The sequence below is a fragment of the Arachis hypogaea genome, chromosome 18 (genome assembly GCF_003086295.3).
Source record: "Arachis hypogaea cultivar Tifrunner chromosome 18, arahy.Tifrunner.gnm2.J5K5, whole genome shotgun sequence".
Lineage (NCBI taxonomy): Eukaryota > Viridiplantae > Streptophyta > Magnoliopsida > Fabales > Fabaceae > Arachis > Arachis hypogaea.
The window spans coordinates 5,282,721-5,303,342 of record NC_092053.1 but is presented as its reverse complement, the minus strand read 5'-3'; the positions used below and the strand labels follow the sequence as shown (position 1 = coordinate 5,303,342).

General features: G+C 33.8%; 3 protein-coding genes across 3 annotated transcripts; 1 reads left to right on the top strand and 2 right to left on the bottom strand.

Annotated features, from left to right (window-relative positions):
- The first annotated feature begins 400 nt into the window (after positions 1-400).
- Positions 401-7,370, top strand: LOC112769187 (uncharacterized). The gene is made up of 18 exons (XM_025813636.3): positions 401-1,746; positions 1,854-1,940; positions 2,029-2,233; positions 2,332-2,605; positions 3,016-3,126; positions 3,308-3,389; positions 3,476-3,535; positions 3,643-3,695; positions 4,059-4,225; positions 5,130-5,289; positions 5,515-5,569; positions 5,670-5,726; positions 5,831-6,079; positions 6,240-6,304; positions 6,396-6,452; positions 6,549-6,642; positions 6,786-6,926; positions 7,007-7,370. The coding sequence occupies exons 1-18, from the start codon at positions 781-783 to the stop codon at positions 7,094-7,096; spliced, it is 2,973 nt and encodes a 990-aa protein (XP_025669421.1). The 5' UTR covers positions 401-780; the 3' UTR covers positions 7,097-7,370.
- A 1,817-nt stretch (positions 7,371-9,187) lies between these two features.
- LOC112771777 (histone H2B) lies at positions 9,188-9,766 on the bottom strand. Its single transcript, XM_025816595.3, has one exon. The coding sequence runs from the start codon at positions 9,682-9,684 to the stop codon at positions 9,268-9,270; it is 417 nt and encodes a 138-aa protein (XP_025672380.1). The 5' UTR covers positions 9,685-9,766; the 3' UTR covers positions 9,188-9,267.
- Positions 9,767-15,926: 6,160 nt separating this feature from the next.
- LOC112772994 (protein SENSITIVE TO PROTON RHIZOTOXICITY 2) lies at positions 15,927-18,671 on the bottom strand. The gene is made up of 2 exons (XM_025818030.3): positions 17,248-18,671; positions 15,927-16,267 (listed from the first exon to the last, which is right to left on the bottom strand). The coding sequence occupies exons 1-2, from the start codon at positions 18,419-18,421 to the stop codon at positions 16,257-16,259; spliced, it is 1,185 nt and encodes a 394-aa protein (XP_025673815.1). The 5' UTR covers positions 18,422-18,671; the 3' UTR covers positions 15,927-16,256.
- Between the last annotated feature and the right edge of the window lie 1,951 nt (positions 18,672-20,622).

Below are 20,622 nucleotides of genomic sequence, written 5' to 3'. Positions count from 1 at the left end.
AAAATACATAATTAAATGTATGAAAATTAAATTTTAAAAAGAAATAGAAAAAATAATTTGTAATATATTAAAAAATAACTTAATTTCAATATATAATTATTTAATTAAAATTATACGTTTAAATAATTTTTAAAATAGTAAATTTAAAAATTTATTATTTTTATTGATATGATTATAATTAGTTATTGAATTTAATTTTAATATATTGATAATATAAAAAATTTTATACAGTCATATCATTATATATTTTTTTTAAATGATCATTTATTTGATACATATAAAATTATTTTATACTAATAGTATATTAAAGTTAAATTTTGAGTGATTTGTATATTTTTTTAAAATTTAACGTATAGGAAAAATAAGTTTGGGATTTCAGGGGCAGTTTCGGTATGGGATTAATTTGGATGAAAAAATAAAAAAGAAAAGATAGGAAAAAACACGGTGTCTCCTTGCTCTTCGCCTTCTTGAAGGAACCCTTCTTCCCTTTCCCCAATAAACACCCAAATCCAGTCTCTTCCTATCTTTCTTCTCCCTTTCAAAAATCAAAAATAAAAAATCAAATCTCAACTTTTCCCATTCTTCAATCTGTTATTTCCCCCCTTTCTCAGAAACCCTAAAATTTCCCCTAATTCAACGCCTCCTCCGTTGAATTCTTCCACCGCACCTTTCATTAACACCAATCTCAGCCTCAGCCAACACCTGAATTTTTTTCATCGAATGGTTTTCATGTAGCGTTGTTGGGTCTACATGAGCTGAATCTATTGCTTGTTTGTTTGTATGGCGAAGGGTACGGATTCCAACGAGTTCATGATGCTTTCTAGGGTACGGACGGGTCTCAAGAGGGAATTTGCATTCGCCATGAAGGCCCAATCCGAGATCGGTGGCGGTTCCTTGGGCCGCACCCGTGCCAGTAAGAACCGGAATGTGCCTCCGGCTCAGCCCAGTCCCGCCAGAAAGCGCCAAAGGAAGTCATGTTCCGTGGAGGAAGAGGCGCCGGCGACGAAGAATGAGGATCAAGAGGAGGTTGATGGGTACACGGCAGCTGTGGCGGGTGTGGCGACAGCGAAGATTGATTCGGAGGAGGCTGGCGACGCCGTGAGCGAGGAGGAAGCGAAGAGCGACGTGGTGGATATCAACAGCGACGATGAGCCGAAGAATAATCAGGTTGGGGAATCATTGTTGGAGGAGAAGAAGATAGAGGAGGGAGAGGTTGACGAACCAAAGGGTGATGTGGTGCTGGAGACTGTGATCAATGAGGAACCCATCAATGAAGAAGAGCCTCGTGTGGTTGTGGATGAAATCGAGAATAAAGAGGAGCAAGTTTCTCCTGAGGATAAAAGTGCACCTTTGGAAAAACGTGCTTCTGGGGAACACGGTGCAGTTGGGATAACAACACCAGTTTTGGTTTGCAGTGACGATGATAAGGGGAAGAGAGTTGTAGCTGTGGAGAAGCCTATGAGGAGGTTTACTAGGTCGGTATTGAAGCAAAAAACTGAGAATACCAATATGGTGAATGATGGGGAAGGTGATGCTATTGTTGTTGTAGGTGTTGGAGCTGCTGATGATAATGTTCAGAATGAAACTGAGGCTGTGACTGAAACTGATGCTTCACCACAGTTCACAACTCCAACTCCAGCAAAGGGATCAAGGAGGGGCATGAAGAGGTTCCCTACCAAGCTGAAGGACCTTCTCGCCACCGGGATTCTTGAGGGACTGCAAGTGAAGTATGTCAGGGGATTGAAGGTATTATCTGGTTGCTTTTCTTGTTTATATGATAGTTCTCTTTTAGTGTTAGTGTTTGAGAAATTTTTGCTTGAGGCGTGAGTGTGATGCATTTGAGGAATTTCTAGGCACGGAGGCCTGGAGAAGCAGGGCTTCAAGGAGTCATTCGTGACTCGGGGGTTTTATGCTATTGTCCGGATTGTAAAGGGAACAAGGTAAGCAAAATTAACATGTATTCTTGTGTTTGTGCCTTCTAACATATTATAGGGAAATAATGTGGTTTTTCTATGATGCCGATAATAGGTTGTCACACCCACTGTGTTTGAGCTGCATGCTGGTAGTGCGAACAAACGACCTCCTGAGTATATGTACCTTGAGAATGGGAATACTCTCCGTGACATCATGAATGCATGCTGGAATTTTCCTTTGGACACCATGGAAGAAGCTGTCCAAAAGGTCCTTGGTGGTTTCACTTTGAAGAAGTCTAACATCTGTTTTAATTGCAGAGGTTTGAAATGAATTTTCTTTCCTTTGGCCTATGTTTTTGTACTCATTTCAGGTGTAGTAACACGTAATTCTGATGAAATGTTGTGTATATATTTGAAGGTGGCAACGGTTCATCAAGACTACTACTATGTGATTTGTGCATGGAGTTGAAAGACACTCAACCTAGCCCTCGTCAAACAAAAAGTGTTGATCAAAATACTGTGACTAGCACTAAAAGTGTTGCCCAAACTCCTATGACTAGCACTAAAAGTGTTGCCCAAACTCCTGTGACTAGCACTAAAATTGTTGCCCAAACTCCTGTGACTGGCAGTAAAACTGTTTCTCAAACCACCATGACTAGCACTACAATTGTTTCATTTGCAGTTCAACCCAGGTATCTTTTTGTGATTTATGAACAATATACTGACTAATGAGTGCAATGTGGTACATTTTAAGAATTTAAGATAAACATGTGCTTTGTTGAGCAAACTCTGCAGACCTCTTCTTTGATATTCTCTTGCAAGCTTTGGTAGCCATTTTCCCAACTTCAATATCTACCTATGCTATAAAAAGAGGGCTTATAATTTCTACCATAGAGTCTTATCTGTTGTTTGCTAGAAATAGGATGGCAAGTTGATTTCATATATGACTTCCCACTTTGATAGGCAGAATCTGGTGATGTGCACTGAGCTACAATGAACACAGTGCTTCCTTTTATTTGAATAAACATGGTTGATGCTATGTGATATATTATTAAATTTCAACTATCTGTTGTATAATGCATGCACATTTTAACTATTCCAGATCACCAGAACCACAATCAGAACCAGAGCAAGTTGCAGTTCCAAAGTCCTTAAACAATGGAATGAAGCATAGCACATCTCATGGCAGGAGCCAGGGAAGAATTACTAGAAAGTATGTTTGCAAAGAACTTATCTGAAACATTTGCTTCATTTAAAACTCAAAATGTGTGTGGATATATATATATATATATATATAGTGTGCGATAACTTCGTCATCTTTTATTCTTATCAGGCTTTTACGTTTTTTCCCATTTAATTATTATCATACAATTTATTTTATTTTTTGTTTTTAGGGACCTACGGTTGCATAAGTTGGTATTCGAGGAAGACGTGCTGGCAGATGGAACTGAACTAGCTTACTATGCTCATGGAGAGGTTGCTTTAGTTGACAGTTCTTCCGCTTTACCTATTTTTATGACTTTCCTTGCTTGGTTCTAAGTGTGTTTTTATTATGTGAGCAGAAAAAGCTGGTAGGTTACAAGAAGGGATATGGAATTTTTTGTACCTGCTGCAAATCTGAGGTGCTTTTCCTTTCGATGTATTCTATGTTTTGCCAAATACAGGGCATTGTTTATGTTTCTCTTTTTTTTTTTTTGGGTTTCTAATTCTTAAAAACTTTCATGTGCAGGTCAGTGCCTCTCAGTTTGAAGCCCATGCTGGCTTGGCATCTCGACGCAAGCCGTGAGTATCTACTATTTTGCCATATGCATTAAACAGCTCATCACAGTTTTACTCTGTTGTTAAACTGGTTTGTGTATCTAGCTTTTCATTGAATTGCTTGTAGTTGTAGGGCATATCTGCGCCGTGCAACTGCATTTTGCATTGCATGAAATTGGTTGTCTGATTTACCTGCTTTGTGTATCTAGCTCTGTTTTTCTTCTATCACTTTTTCTGTCTTGTTTCTTTCTTTTTCTTTTCCCCCCATTTTTTTAAACTTTTATGAAATTAAGTGGCCTCCATTTTTGCTGCTATGTATTGAATTGTGGTTTTTGTGAAATTGACCAACATTTACATGCTGTTTAACACTGAGTCATTGTATTGCAGTTACTTGCACATATACACACCTGATGGAGTTTCACTTCATGATTTGTCCATCTCTTTATCAAAAGATCGGAGGTTCGCTATCAGTGAAAATGATGACCTCTGCAGCATTTGTGAAGATGGAGGGGATCTTTTGTGCTGTGATGGATGTCCAAGAGCTTTTCACATAGGTGAACTGTTTGCTCTCTGTTGTTTAAAGTTATTTATGCAAAACGCTTCTTGATTTTGAGTCATGGAAACCTTGATCACACCATTAAAAACTTTCTGATATGTTTGAATTTGGAGTTATGATATGTCTCCAATATTGAAATTTCACCTCCTTTGGTTTGTATCCTGACTCTAGCTTGGTAATATATGTTCTGTTGGAGCGTGGAAAAAATATGAATAACTCATAAATATTGTAAGTTCTGTTCAGTTTATGACCCCATCCTTTATTCAAGTTGGGGATGCATGCCTTAAGTTAGATGAACAGATCAGAAGAAGGGACTTGATAACAAATAGAAATAGCAAATGAATAGCTGCAGCCTTTTTCCATTGCCATCCTAAAAAGAATAGAGAGTTGAGAGCAAGTCCATGGTACAACAGTTTCTAAAACGTCAATTCAAAAAGACAGTTAACTGAGAATATAGAAAAGTGTTCTGCAACACCTTTCAAATAATGTTGGTCTTAATACGACTGCTAGTTATAATTTACTAAATATCTGAAATTCATTTATCATTGTATATTTCTTTCATATGACTTTTATAACCCAAATGGAAGGGCATCCAGTTACTTGTTGGTTCTTTAGACTTCATCCTACAAGCAGCTTAGGATTTTGTAAAATATTGTTTTTATTATTACTGAGAATTAATGCTTGTATAGTTAATTTATGAACTTTAAATGCTAAATATCTAACCATGGGTGCAATGCTAAATATCTAACCATGGGTGCATGTTCTGAATGTAATGGAAATTTGATTTATGATGTTTGACAGACAGATCACAGATCCATCCTGTGTCTGTTACTCTGTTATAATATTTGAATAAGCAAATTTTCTGAGTAAGCTAAATTGCTGATAGTGTGTTTGATATCCAGATTGTGTTCCTCTTCCATGCATTCCAACTGGTACTTGGTATTGTAAATATTGTCAGAATCTTTATGGGGAGCATAATGTGAATGCGCAAGCAAAAGACCGAAGATGTGTACGTGTTGTCAAAACTAACAAGGTTGACCACGGTGGATGTGCCTTATGCAGGTATGGTCCTGAATTATTTCTTTCAGGAATTTGAGTTAGATTTATATGTGTGGTTTATAAACTTTTCTGCTCTGGTCTAATGGAGTGGAAATGCAAGACAGTTATTGCTATTACTTGTGTGTTACAACATGCTTCATTTATCTTTAATCTTGCGTCTGATTTTCTTTTACATGTTAGTACTTGGACAATATTCTCAACCTCCAGTTGCTTTGTTGTAATATGCAGACTCCACTATTTCAGTAAAAGTTTTGGTCCTCGGACAGTAATCATTTGTGACCAGGTAATACTTATTGAATTATGGATTGCCAAGCCTTTATTTTTAGTTGCTTATATTTACCTGTCATGATACCTATTTTTAAACATCTGATGTGCTCTTTCAGTGTGAAAAAGAATATCACGTTGGGTGCTTGAAGGAACATAACATACAAAACCTTGAGGTATTTTAATTTCCTCTATTTTTGTGTTAATCTTTTGAATGAAATTGTCCATGCCTTGAGTTTTACAAAGTTACATACAGTTGTTGACTGAGGTTATTTACCAGGAATTACCTGAAGGGAATTGGTTTTGTGGTACAAGTTGTGGTCAAATTCATTCTGCTCTTGTGAATTTGGTGGCTAGTGGAGAGAATAGCCTCCCAGATTCCCTTTTAAGTTTGATTAAAAGGAAACATGAAGAGAAAGGTTTAGATGCTGGGGATGGTCTCGATATTAAATGGAGGCTTCTGAACTGGAAACGTGCTGCTTCTGTTGACACTAGAAAATTGCTTTCAAAGGCTGTTGCCATCTTCCATGTGGGTATCTTGTGTGTAGCTTCTATTTTGTCAAGTTATCTGTTGTTAGGGATGGATTGTGACCCAGTCTTTTTTTTTTTTGCTTTTACTTTTTTTTTTTGAGAGTGCCAAGCTTGTGGGGTGAGATTTTTATTCTAATTTCAAATATTTGGTTTTCCAGGAGAGGTTTGATCCTATAGTCGATTCTAATTCTGGCCGTGATTTTATTCCAACCATGCTATTTGGGTAAGCATCTTGTGTTTCTTCTGGTGTACTTGATTTTCTTGGCATATATGAATCTGAAGCAATTTTCCCTTATAATGGTTCATTATAACAGAAGGAACATCCGGGGTCAAGATTTTGGTGGAATGTACTGTGCGGTGCTTACTGTCAAGTAAGGATGAGGATGGAATTTTGTTTACCCATATTGTATATTTGACTTGAAAGATGCCTGATTATGGTGTTTGTTTGCCTCGGTATTGTTTTGCAGCCAAGTTGTTGTCTCTGCTGGCGTATTTCGTGTCTTTGGGCTAGAAGTAGCAGAGCTTCCACTAGTGGCAACAGTAGCAGATTTCCAAGGAAAGGTAATTTGATTCACTTCAGTGATAAAGATACCCTTCTCTTGTTTGTTTTTATATTGTATATGATGATGATTTTTTAAGTTAATCAGTGATTGGGTTAATGTCAGCAAACATTCTAACCGAAGATGAATTTGCTCTCTGTATAGGGTTACTTTCAGTGCCTATTTTCTTGCATGGAGAGGCTGCTTGCATCTCTGAATGTGAAACACCTTGTTTTGCCCGCTGCTGAAGAAGCCGAATCAATATGGACAAGTAAATTTGGGTTTACAAAACTAGAACAAGAGGAGGTTTGTAACTAGTTGTCTTGTTTGCTTTAGGATTTTGTTGGTTGCTACTTATTAGACTAACTTCCACACTCATTTTACAGATAAACAACTATAAGAAATTTTATCGCATGATGATCTTTCAAGGGACTTCATTACTACATAAGCCGGTTCCTATGCCTGAACAGAACTAATACTTTTTAGGTGCACATTGTTGTAAAGTTTTATTTGGGAGGTGCCTATTTTACACAGGCCATATGTTTTTTTCTCTGGTTGGAGAGCGCACTCCTCTATGTACAGGGATATGCGTTTTTGGTGTACAGAAAAACAATCACCTCTAGCTGTTATATTTTTTTGGTAGCAAAGATATGAAAGGAGGTTAGGTAATAGAGGAAAACTAGGATAAAAGGATTTCTAATATCTTGCAAAATTTTGGCATTTCATATATTCATTTATTATTATTCGCCATTGAGCTGTCATAATCTTTGCATGTTTTGAATCCCATTCCCCTTGCCTTACACTACAGTACTAGAGAGTGCACACACCACATTCACACATTAGAAAGGGTTCGCCGATAACCTCATGTTCAGATGACATTTCCTCCTCCCTGTATAGAGGTTTCGTGTTCGAGCCTCTTCTGATGTATGTGATCAAAAACAAAAGAAAAAGAAAGGGGGGTTTTATGTTCTATTCCTAGGTTTTGAACAGTGGTGCTGTTTGATATGCGGCTGCTACATCTATTTTCTATGGAAAGAGGAGCATTCTCATTTGCCACTAGGGTTACATTGTTAGATATGCGACTGCTACTTCTACTATCTGGATTGTCGTGTTTTTAATTTTTGATAGAAAGGTTACATTGTACGACATAGGTGTTTGGGCCAAACTTTTCGAAGCCCACCAAAAGAAAAGTTTTTTCTCTCATATTCATGGAGTTGTTTTTTGTCCTTTGTGAATATTTATTTATTTATTGTTTTTATTATACATTAAATTTATTTTTAGAATACTAATATAATCATCTAATTTAAATTATATACATTAAAAATTTAAGGACATCGAATACATTTTAAATTAAAATACATTTATACTGAAATATTTTGTTTATTTTTAATATTTTATTACATGTAATATATATATATATATTGATGTTTATTTTTGTTAGTTGACTATTTTTCTTTATAATTTAACTCTTGTATTTTACTTATATAGAATTATGAGACATTAGTTAGTATTATACTTTAAATTTCTGTATTTTTTCCTTTTACATTAGAGTATATTCATACTTAATTTTGCTATTGTACCATTAGTTTGTATACTTCTCAAATGAGATTATAAGACTTTAATTAGTGTTATAATTTTAATTATTAATATATTTTTGGGTGTTTATTTATATTTTTATATATTATTTTTAAAAAATTCGAATATTCTAGTTGAACCAGTTAAACCTCTAAATCAATAAACCATAACAAAAGTAGTTTGATGGTCATTTCAGCTTTTAAAACCTTTTAAAAGATAAATTCCCTAATATGTAGCGTGTAGCATGTTTTTACTTAGGAATGTTCAAGATCCGACCTAGCCTAAATCTAAGACATATTTTATCAATTCGAATGTTATTTTTAACGAGTCTTATTTTCAGATTAGGTTTGGTTTAACCCTATTTATTCAGCTTGCTTTTGAGTCATCTCAAAATTGGCCCAGTAATCTTAGGATCAAACTTGAATCTAATTAAATTCTACCCGACCTGCCTTTGAACATCCCTAGTTTTGCTCATTTCATTTGCTTTATTCTTTGCGTCGAGAGATTGCATGTTTGCAGGAAAAACTGAAAAAGTCATAGAGAAGTAAAGATAAAATAACCAAGCTATAGAAAATATATAGAAGATTACGATTTAATCATGATAGCCCATTCTAATAACTATGAAGTTAATAAATTACTCAGAGGTCTCTATATTTCGGGGGAGTTTTTTATGCATACTTATTAGACTAACTTTCTCACTCATTTACAGATAAACAACTATAAGATATTTTATCTCATGATGATCTTTCAAGGTACTTCACTATTGCTACAGAAGTCGTTTACTATGAAACCAAACAAAATAAAACCACTAACTTTTATGTACTCACACGTCGCACGAAATATTTAAGTTTATAATTTTGAAAACAGTTAAAAATTGAGTTCAAAAATATAAACTAGTTGTCGAGTCTGAAAATAATGAATACACGTGATGATAGGGATAGCACTTTTCGAACATATATATATATATATATATAGGGTTTCAAATACCTCAATGGCAAAATAAGGATTTCATTTCCATTCATAACGAAATTACAGAGTAATACTTAGAAAACATCAGCATACATTTTAAGATCTAAGAGCTAGTGAACTTGGTTACGGCCTTCGTTCCCTCAGAAACAGCATGCTTAGCGAGCTCGCCGGGGAGTACTAATCTGACGGCGGTTTGAATCTCCCGTGAAGTAATGGTAGGCTTCTTGTTGTAGCGGGCGAGTCTAGAAGCTTCTTGAGCGAGCTTCTCGAAGATGTCATTGATGAAGCTGTTCATAATCCCCATGGCCTTGCTCGAAATCCCGATGTCAGGGTGAACCTGCTTCAACACCTTGAATATGTAGATCTTGTAAGTTTCAACGCTCTTCTTCGCCTTCTTCCTCTTCTTGTCAGCACCGCCTTCCTTAGGGATCTTCTTCTCCGCACGAGGCTTCTTCTCCGCCGGTGCCTTCTCTGCCGCCGGCTTCTTCTCCGCTGGCTTCTTCTCTGTCTTCGGCGCCATCAGATCACAGATTAAGCAAAATGAGAGAGATTTGGTGTTTGAGCTGTGAATGTAAGGTGTTTTGATGAATTATACTCGTTGGTTAGTGTGGAGTATATATAGGTTAGTGTGCTGCGATTTGATTGGTTGGGTGGGTTGCATACGGATCGATGACGTGGACCGTTGGATATTGTTTTGGGAGTTTGGGCGGTATGGATTTGTTTCTGGTCTAATGGATAGAATCATAGAATCCACGGGTATAGGCCATACGGTAAAGGCGCGCTATTTGAAAACTTTTGTGGTGGGACAATTCATTCTTCAAATTTTTAACTTATTTTTTGTTGTTTCTTTTATAAAAAAGAAAAAGGAACATTATTTATTTTATTTTAGAATGAACATAGGAAATTAATTTTTAAATTATTCATCGAAATCAACTTTTTGTTATAAAATCATTTTTTAATTCATATTTTTTGAAAAATTTAAAATGTGTTGTTTTCAATTTAAAATTTATAGTCTAAAATTTATAATTTAAAATAAAAAAAATAAACAGATTTGGACTAAAAACTAGTTAGTTTTTCATTTGAATCTTTTATTTTATCAAGAAGTAATTAATTGAAACAGATAAGCTATGTTTTTATCAACTATATATTGTGAACATTATTAGAAATAATTTGGTGCATAATTTTTTTTAAAATACCTTTTTTGAAAGAAGAATAAGCTACTTACCATCTTGATTTTATTCTTTTATTTAAATTATACGAATAAACTACCATTCGTATCCATGAATTTTGTGAACACTGATAAAATTATCTATTAAACAAAGAAATTAACGTTGTACCCATAAAAAATGAGTTTCGTATGACAAAAATATCCAAATCTGACCTTTTTTTTTTACTTTTGATAAAATTCTCAAATTACCCCAACCTTTTATCTTCTTTTCCAAATTTTAAACTTTCACAATTCTAACCACCATCAGCACCTTTTTTATTATCATTGTCTCCCCTCTCCCTATTCATTGCCACCATTCACTATCACCACCACTAAAATCAAATTCCTTTCATTTTTTCATTCACTGTCATTAACCATTCACCCTCTCTCTACTGCCACCATTTACCGTCACCACCACTAAATTTCAATCCCTTTCTTTTTTATTCACCGTCATCCACCATTCACCGCAAGAGTGCGACGCTCCCTAGGGTTTCATCAACTGTGAGTTAGGTTTAGGAAAATAGTGATTAGGGTTTGAAGCAAAAGAGATGAACAGTGGAGATTGATCTTTCTTGAAGGAAAGCGAGGGTAGAGTTGATATCAATACCAAATTGAGTGAGATAAGTTTGAACATCTTTATCAAACTAAGCACCCGAAATCCCTTTCTGATTTGTAATTGTCTTTCTCGACGCTGATGATGAAGATGCCATTCATCGATTTGATGGCAGTGGCAAAAGTTTTGGAATGCGACGACGACGAAGATGGTGGCGGCGTGACGCGAACGCGGCTCCGCAAGCTCAACCACGGTGGCCACATGGAGTGGATAAGCGTGAAAAAACAAAAGGTGATTTCAGGAAAAAGGTAGCGCGTGTATGTAAAGAGAAAAGGTTTTGTGACTCTGAAAGAAATGAACTGATGAAGGAAAGAAGGAGATTGGGATTTAGTGGTGGTAACGGTGAATAGGGGCAATGGAGAGGGGGAAGGGAAGAAAGGCAGTGGTAATTAGGATAGGTGCTGGTGGTGGTGACTGGTGAGGGTTGTGAAAGTTTGAAATTCGGGAAAGAAGATAAAGAATGGGGTAATTTGGAATTTTTATTAAAAAAGTCAACAAAAAATTAGGGCTTGAGTACTTTTGTCACACGAAATCCATCTTTTATGGATACAACGTTAGTTTTCTTGTTTGATGGATACTTTTGTCAGCGTTTACAAAATTCATGGGTATAAAACTATAAATAGTAGTTTATTCTAAATTATACTATATATAGTCAATTGTTTGCACAACATATAACTTTTTTGAGTAAATAGTCATTTTGGCACCCGAAAAATATTGGTTTTGTCAAAATAGACTCCAAAGTTTGTTTTTGACAAAATAGACCCAAAAAATATGAACTGTTTGACAAAATGGTCTCGATGTTAACTCCTCACTCTGGACGTTAATGGAAATGTCTAGGTGGCACGTTAAATGCTTACGTGAAGGGTTAGATGTGAGATTATAATATTGCCCTTTTCAGATGGTAGATTATTACACCTAAAACTCCTATTTCACCCCTTCACATTCCAATTGACCTCCACTGACTCACGGTAAAGACCCCAATTGACATGGGATCGTTGGTCATCGTTGTTGCATTCGTAGCTTAGCTTGCGTGGAGCTACTATGAGCTCCTTAGTCCCAAAATTCGTGCAAGGTTAGTGCGATTTTGATTGTAGCTTTCTTTTGTATTGTGTTGTGTTATTCTCTGTTGGAAGTGTTAACTGATTATGGTCCTAAGAGAGAAAGAGAATCTATGTATTGTTGTGATTTTCTGTTTGCTTTTGTGAATGTGGTCCTATGCTGTTGTTACGTAATGTTATTGTCATATCCTCCTATTCTCTTGTGTTGCTTCTTGTAACTTCCAGTCTAGAATCACTGGGAGATGGAGAAGGCAGAAGAGTAAGAGACTGTAGAAGTTGACTCGAGATAGATCATGTAGAATCATCACTAGAAAAAAGATCAACATTGGGGTTAGTGAAAAAGGGTGACTGAGTAGGAAGAATGGACTCAAATGAGGAGAACCGAGAAAACATGTGATGCTCCCAAAATACAACATGACAAGATATACGAATACGTCTAGAGAGAGGATCCCAACAACGATAACTCTTGTGTTTAGTGTCATGACTAAGGAAATAACACATGCAAGCCCGAGGTTCAAGTTTGCTATGTTCACGAGGTTGAAGAAGAATAAAACAGACATAACCAAAAGCTTCGACACATGGCGCTGTCTGGTGCCGTTGATCCTGGGTGTAGATCCAATGGTGTTGGATGACGTCTAGAGAGAGGAGAACCTGAAGTAGAACCCGACCTTTAGTCGGCGGTGACGAACCAAAGCGTCAGAAAAATATCAAAAAAACGAAGGTAAAGAACACTACCGGAAGAAAAAAAAAAGGGCTATGAATGATTTCTTGGAAAAAACATATGCTTTTGATACCATGTTAGAAAAGGTAAGAGAGAGAGCAGTAGAGAAAGAATTTGTGTGTATTCTAATTGTATAGAATGATACAATATAGAAGGGTATTATAGGTGCTAAGAGAATCAAAATAATAAAAACGTAATATCCTATAATAAATATTCATATATGCTAAATAATGCTAATTGATCTAATTGATTCTAATTATACTCTAACAAAATAATTAAAAAACATATGATAGTAGAATATTGTAAAATAATACAAAAATATGTAATATTGTTGGCTTTGTGCATGTGATCTCTTATTTTATCTATGTTTGTTTAGAGTAAGCTTCAAGTGCTAAAATCAGTTGAAGAAGAGGCATTGACACAAAGGCATCTTCAGATACAGGAATAAGCTACTATAGTAAGAACCATCATTACGTATTATATCACTGAATGGTTTTTTTTTTTTTTCTCAAACAGAGACTTACAAAATTATATGAATTTATCTTAGGCACAAAATTAAGTCAGCAGAAAATTCTAGTAAGAAAGGATTACAACAAAAAAAGACAAAAGTTGCTGTTCCAACAAAGTCATTTGTCATCCCAACCCAACCTCAAGTACCACCATAGAGAGTTACTACATCAACAGATCAGATAAGATCATCTGCTGCAACACCATTCAAACCACCATGAGCATCACAAAGACCAACTAGACCAGCTGCAGCAGCAACCAAACCACCTGCACTACAATAAGGGCCAAATTTGCCACATTTAGGCCTCAAAATCCAGTGAATCCAGAACCAGCATTGGTGATGAAGCTTTTTACAACAGTTAATAGGGCTACCTCTTTAAGCATAAGGCCATGTGTGAGTGTTGAAACTATAGGAACAGTAAGCCTTTCAATAACAAGTAGATTTATGCAATTCATACCCACACCAAACTTGACAATTCAGCTCTAAAGTGGACCAAGTGTCTCAGTCTCAAGTCCCAGACAAGACCCTAACATGAACTGCAAGTTTTTTTTTTGTTTATGGTTTCAAATGATTTTTGATGATTTTTTAGTATTTTAAAATTAAGGCTCAACAAGAAATATATTAGTTATGTACTGAACAAGTCTTGTTTGATAGTTTTTTAGTTTCTTGAGTTTATTGCCACAATTGTATTTAGGTATAAGCATTTGATGGTCTATTGGTTTTTTGAGTTTACTGCCACACTTGCTTGTATTTAGTTATAAATATTTGCAGCATTTGGTGCTATTATTTTGTTCTAGTTTATGCAATATAGATGCTTTAACCTCTTCCAACATTCTCAGATTCATACATTGAAAAAAAAAATACAATTTGTAAAATATGAAGGAATTTACCACATCATTTTTTTTCAGTTAATCCTCAAATTAGAAACTTTGGTTTTGACCTTTTTCCTTGACCGAAAGCCTCAGGACAGCAAAGAAAAATATTTTCAATGGTAAACCCAAATCTGAATCCTTGAGATACTACTTGGTCCCCAAGAAACAATCTTGGCCTTTGATTCACAACAGTGTTTATCAGAGATCATCTTTTTCATGTATCCCAAATTGGATTGGCAGAAAGTTGGAGATGAAGGGAGGAAAATAAAATGCATGTAGAAGAAAATGAATCACCTTTAGCTTTTGACTTTTCTTGATATGGTTTGATGTGAGTGATTAGACCTCAACCTTTTTACTTAACCCTTCTCTTTCTTTCTTTTTTGATGAATACTTAGGAACGAAACTCTCTCTCTTTCTTCTCTGAGTTCTGACCGAAGAGAAAAAGTGAACATTACTTTAGAGGCAACGCTTTGGAGAGAACAGCTTGAGAGGAATGCCTTGGGCTTGAATCATATTTACTTACCATTCAGCTCATGTGATTTCTTTGTTATTTGTAATTGGGCTTTATTTGAAATTGTTGTCCACTAAAATAGATTCAACTTGTTCCATATTGGGCTGCTGCCACAATAAATTTTAGCCTGCAACACTTAATAAAAAATAATCAACACTAATTGAGTAATTAGTCCAATAAAATAATGTTTACTATCATCAATTAATTTAGTTAATTTCTTAACTCAACCGTTAGTTTCATTCAAACAACGAAAAAACTAATGCCCATGGTTGGCTCGAGTATTCAATTTTGGAAAAGTCTAGGAGGCCAGCAATTTTATCAAATTCTGGCCAGCATGTAACCATCAAAGAAGAGTGAGCCATTGGATAAAATCTCACATTAATCTCACACTATTAAAAGCCTTATTGATGGCTATTTGATAGCTATAAATCCCAAATGTTGCTGGCCCTAGCATTTTTCTTTATCTTTTAGCCTAAAAAAATTCTAAGTCCCAAATTGAGTAGTTGGTGGAGCAAAAAATAAAAAATGGAGAAAATAGTTGGGACTTAAGATTTTTTTAGGCTAAAAAATAAATTAATCTCACGTAAATCACTTTAGCTCTCTATGTAAGCATTTCACGTGCCACCTAGTCATCTCCGTTAACGTCCAAAATGAAGATTTAACATTGAGATTATTTTGTCAAACAATTCATATTTCTTAAGATTTATTTTGTCATAAAAAAACGTTGGAATCCATTTTGACAAAATCAAAATTCTTCATATATCAAAATGACTATTTATTCAACTTTTTTTTTTAAAGAAAAGCATATTTTTTATTAAAAATAAAAACAGCATTTAAAACAAACGAGAAATAGTTTCCATTAGTAAAAATAATTAACTTTGAATAGAATGATGGTTTTTATAAGTGGTATACTATTGTTAGTTAGATTTTCAGCTTTTACCATTTCTACTTTGTGAACTGCATGTCGTATGTTGTTGATAATTTTTCTTTTAGCCATTTTCTTTTCGGCTAATATCTATTTAATTTTATATTTTAAATTTAAAATTTAAAATTCTAAAAGTAAACCTTAAAATTTCTAAAATATGATGATTAAAAAAAATAATTTAACAATAAAAAAGTTCATTAATGATAACTACTTAAAAATTGATTCCTATACTTCTTCCACAGGAAAAATACTAACATTTGATTTACCAAATAGATACTAAAATGATTTTTGGGTACAATTTTGGAAACTAAAATAATATTTTTGAAAAATTAAAAGAAAAAGATAAATTTAGGATCCAACACAACATTCGAATCTTATATCTATACGTAACATACGTATCTCTATACATAACATTATTGATACATTCCTTCAACACAGATTTTGAATGTACAAAACTTTTGTTGACTAATTATTAACTGCTAGCTAATCAATTAAAGAAGATTATTGAGATTATTTTCTTACTACTATGTTTTCAATCATAGCAACCAGAGAGATGATCTCAATTCATGAAGTGCAACAAAGCAGCGTCCCACTTCATTTTCAAAGGGCCATGTCACTTCTCAGCACCACAAACTATACTGAGCCAAAATTCCATAACACATGCATATTTCCAACCATTAAGCTGCACCTAAAATTTTTAATGTGATGAAAATTTGAATTAATACAAGAATTAACCAACCCTATTCGGAAGGTATAACTCATTTTTGCAATAAAAGTCATGCACGAAGAATATATATATCCCATTCTTCCCTAGTGTGTATTATTCATCATAAATGTAACTAAGTTCTTTGTCATAAATAGTTTACTTAAAGATAAGAAATTAGTCATCGAATACTTTTATATGTACCCTAAATGAAATTTAAAATTCCTTGTCTCTTGGTTACAAGGGACGACTAAGCTAACTAGCTAAGTGAGCATCAAAATATATATATATCTTGATAAAAGAAATATGGAAAATGGGTGATGATCACATGAAAATATGAGAGTATATATAATAACAACTAAAAGTTATCCATCAAACTAATATTTTGTATATACTGAAAACAAAAATATTATTTACACATCGAAAATTAAACATTAAATTAATATTATATATGTATATATCAAAAAATATTAAAAAATAAAAAATTAGTCATTAATATTTAAAAATATAAACTAAAAATATGTTATTGAATTACCGTATTAAAACTCAAAACAATAAATTATATTCACTTTTACCTGTCGATTGAAAATTTACATTTTACCTGTCGATTGAAAATTTATGAAACATTGCGTATGAATATACAAAAATACATAATGACTAATTTAGTAGTAATTAGTATTTTTTTATATAATAATAAGATAAAGGTGATGCTATATAACTAATGACTTCCTTGAATAATATGAATAATGAGTTTTAAAATTGGTCCAATTCAAGTAAAACACACTACATTCCAAATTACTCACCTAAATCTTAATATTAGAATAATCATCCGCACACCTAATGAATTGAACATTCGAACACCTAGTAAATTAAACATCTGATATATCCATTATTCACATTGTTTAATATTTTCATTCTCTACCTATACTATACTTTTGCATAAGATAACGTTATTCTAGACTTACTATTGTATTGGTGGAAGGCAATGGAAAGGGCTCGGTGGCCAACAAACAAAGCAACATGTCCCATAAGCTTGTCTTTCCTGGAGAAAGTGGTGCCACAAGAACACTGCCATTTGAGATCCCCACAGTGCTTCTCATGTGTTCTCAGATCAGACAGCACCGAGAACTGCTTCTGGTTGCACCTCTTGCACACGTACATCTTCGGACAATGGCTTCTCTTGTAGTGATTCTTTGCACATATCATTGACTTCAATGGCTGAAACTTTGCGTGCTTCTGGTTCCACCTACACCCTTCTTGAGGGCACGAGTACTTCTTCGGCAAGCAATCACCATTCTCGTTATTGTTCTGCTTCAAAGGGTTACTCAATGCGGCACTCGTTTTGTATTCATCCCCATGAGCTCTCATGTGCATCCTCAAATTCGCATCGCGCTTGAACCCCTTCCCACAAACACTGCAGTAATGTGTGTATTTCGCCAACAAATCCTCAGCATCCAATTCAATTATATCCAACTTCTTTGCTCCTTCTTTGGTATCACTAATTTCAACACTTGGATCATCATCATCGTTATTATTATTAACCTTACAATCAACACCAGTATTGTTATAGCTTTCACCTAGCCAATTATCCAGTGCCTCAGAATCAGTAGTACTAGAAAAGAAACCATGGCCATGACCTCTAATATTATTATTGTTATTATTGATCAATAACCTTTGATGTTGTTGGTGCAATTCATGGTGGTTGTTGGCGAAAGCAACAGTAGTAGCAATGGTACCTGGAGGAGGAGGAGGAGGAGGAGGAGGAGGAAAAGCGAGAGCGATCTGTTGGCAGGTGAACATCATTGAAGTTGCAGTAACTATGATTTCTTGGATTGTGGAGTTCATGCTTGAAACAGCCATGGAGGTAGTTGAGTCCTGAAGGTTCTGATCTGGGGAGAGAATAACACCAACGAGGGTCTGAACCTGATTAAGCTTGTCCTTGAGAACAGAGAGATTGAAGAGAAGGGAGCTTGAGTGTGAAGAAGAAGCTGTAGATGAAGAAGAAGAAGCAACAGAAGAGTTATTAACTATTTCCATAGATTGTTGTGACACCAAATCCTCGCTCCCAGGAGGAGGAGGAGGAGTAGGGAACATCTGCATCATCAACCCTTGATTTCGTTCGATACTTGTTGAAATCATTGCATATATTCTTCAATTCTTGAAAAACCTTTATGTGAATATATGTTCTCTTCTTATAATAAGCATAGATGCTGAATTTTTGTTTCTTTTTTAGATGAAACCTGAGAAGCAAACATATAAACATAGATAGATGAATTTAGGTACCATGATTATTATGATAATGATACTAGATAGACAGAGAAAGTGAAGTCAACTGAGAGATATAAGAGGGTGGAAGTACGTTCATCCCCACTTACAACCTCCCTTGCATGAACCCAATTGAATAGTGGGGACCACATTAATTCATTCAAGATCTTAAACAAATTGCAACTAGTGCATGCCCCCATGGGGGTATCACTTTATCGGACTACACACAATTAATATTAATCATTTTTCACATCTTGCCATGTCGGATATTATAAACTTTTGCTCTACCAACTTACAAAAATTCATTTTAAAACCATTTTGTTTTTTTCACTTGAGGTCATTTTGTGTAAGATTCTGATCTCCAAGGATGTTTGGATGGATACAGTATTTGAAGATTTGGGAAATTTTGAAATTAATTATAAGAAAGTTAGATTGTTTTCGAAGACAATTTGCTAGTGTAGTGTCAGCATGCATATTCATCATAAGCACTCATTTCTAAAATCAATTAAAATCTAGAAAGAAAAAATCCTTATCCTCTAAAATCTGGCTTTCAAATAAACGTACATATATCAACTAACTCTCTTATATGGAGATACTTAGATAAAGATGTTAAAAACGCCTTTTTTTTAAAGATATTTTTAAAAAATTAAAATTTAATATATATAATTAATTAAATTGTGTTATTTTTATTAAAATTAGACTGGACAAATTAATTTAGCCAAAAAATTAATAAATTAAAATTTAAATCGGTCTAAATTAATATTTTTTTATAAAAAATGACTATAATATCCCTAATTAAAATATCTCTCTCTCTATATATATATTAAAAACTCTAAATCCTAATCCTATGACGACAGAAGAAAAAAAAGGATAAAATTAAGAATTTTTAAAGTTAATATATATAATAAAAGTATTTTAGTCATTTTCTATAATAGGAATATTGTAATCATTTTTTATGAAAAATAATATTAATTCAGACCGATTCAAAATTTGATTAACTATTTTTTTGTCAAATTGATTTATCTGTCTAATTTTGATAAAAAGTAACACAATTTAATCGATTATATGTGTTAAATATTAATTATTAAAAAACATCTTTAAAAAAAGACGTTTTAGACGTCTTTATTGAAGCGTCCCCTCTTATATTACTACTAGGTCGACAAAGGATGCTTAAATTTAATTTTACATCATCTTAAGTTTAAGAATATGTTAGTTATATTTCACTCAGTAAACTTTTGTGCATTCCATATTTTTAGCAACATCTTCATTATATGCACCGAGAAAGTGTAAAAAATTCATTTTTAGTTAATTATATTAGTCAATTTTAAGGTTTAGATTTGTAATTTAAAATTTAATATTTATAATTTAAGTTATAAATTTAAAATAGGGTAATGTTAGGTAGACAAAAAATACAGCTAGAACTTGTCTTATTTAGTATTTATAATTGTCGCAACAATTAATAAATGCTAAATAAGGCAAGTTATGACTGTTTTTGGCTAATTTTCTTTAGTTATCAAACATTTTCGATATAATAATAGTTATAACTTATAATTAAGACATTCTTTTGCCAAAGGTAAAGTTTGTGTAGTCAATCTATGAGCGATGTTGGTTTTAATTTTTTTATTTTCTATAATATTTCTTAATTTGATTAGCAAAAGATTAATCTACTATAAATTTTATTTAAAAATTTTATCATTAAACAATAAATTATTATATATACAAAACAGAATTTAATCCTCAATATATAAATGGACAAGTGAATAAATCAATTCACTTGAACAACTCGTACTTGTTTTAATTTGCCTTGGAAAATCTATAACATCAAATGTGGCATGATTATTAGTACATCATGTGACTCAGCCTACAATGGTTAATTAAGTTTAGAACTTAATTATAATTTGATAACGTGGTCAACATTTTGTCATCTCATCTTTAATCTCTATCTTCTCCATGCTATAAGTATGCATAGTCCTATTGGTAATTAAGTAGGGTTTATGTAATAAATATTCCGGTAATTTTCTTGTCGTCCCTTGAATAATTAGTTGTTGAAAGGAATTGTCATCTCTATTTTTCTA

Coding starts and splice junctions, on each gene's coding strand:
- LOC112771777 (XM_025816595.3), bottom strand. CDS start 9,684: ATGGCGCCGAAGACAGAGAAGAAGCCAGCGGAGAAGAAGCCGGCGGCA.
- LOC112769187 (XM_025813636.3), top strand. CDS start 781: ATGGCGAAGGGTACGGATTCCAACGAGTTCATGATGCTTTCTAGGGTA. Junction 2,606..3,015: donor TCATTTGCAGTTCAACCCAG/GTATCTTTTTGT, acceptor TAACTATTCCAG/ATCACCAGAACCACAATCAG. Junction 6,305..6,395: donor ATTCCAACCATGCTATTTGG/GTAAGCATCTTG, acceptor TCATTATAACAG/AAGGAACATCCGGGGTCAAG.
- LOC112772994 (XM_025818030.3), bottom strand. CDS start 18,421: ATGATTTCAACAAGTATCGAACGAAATCAAGGGTTGATGATGCAGATG.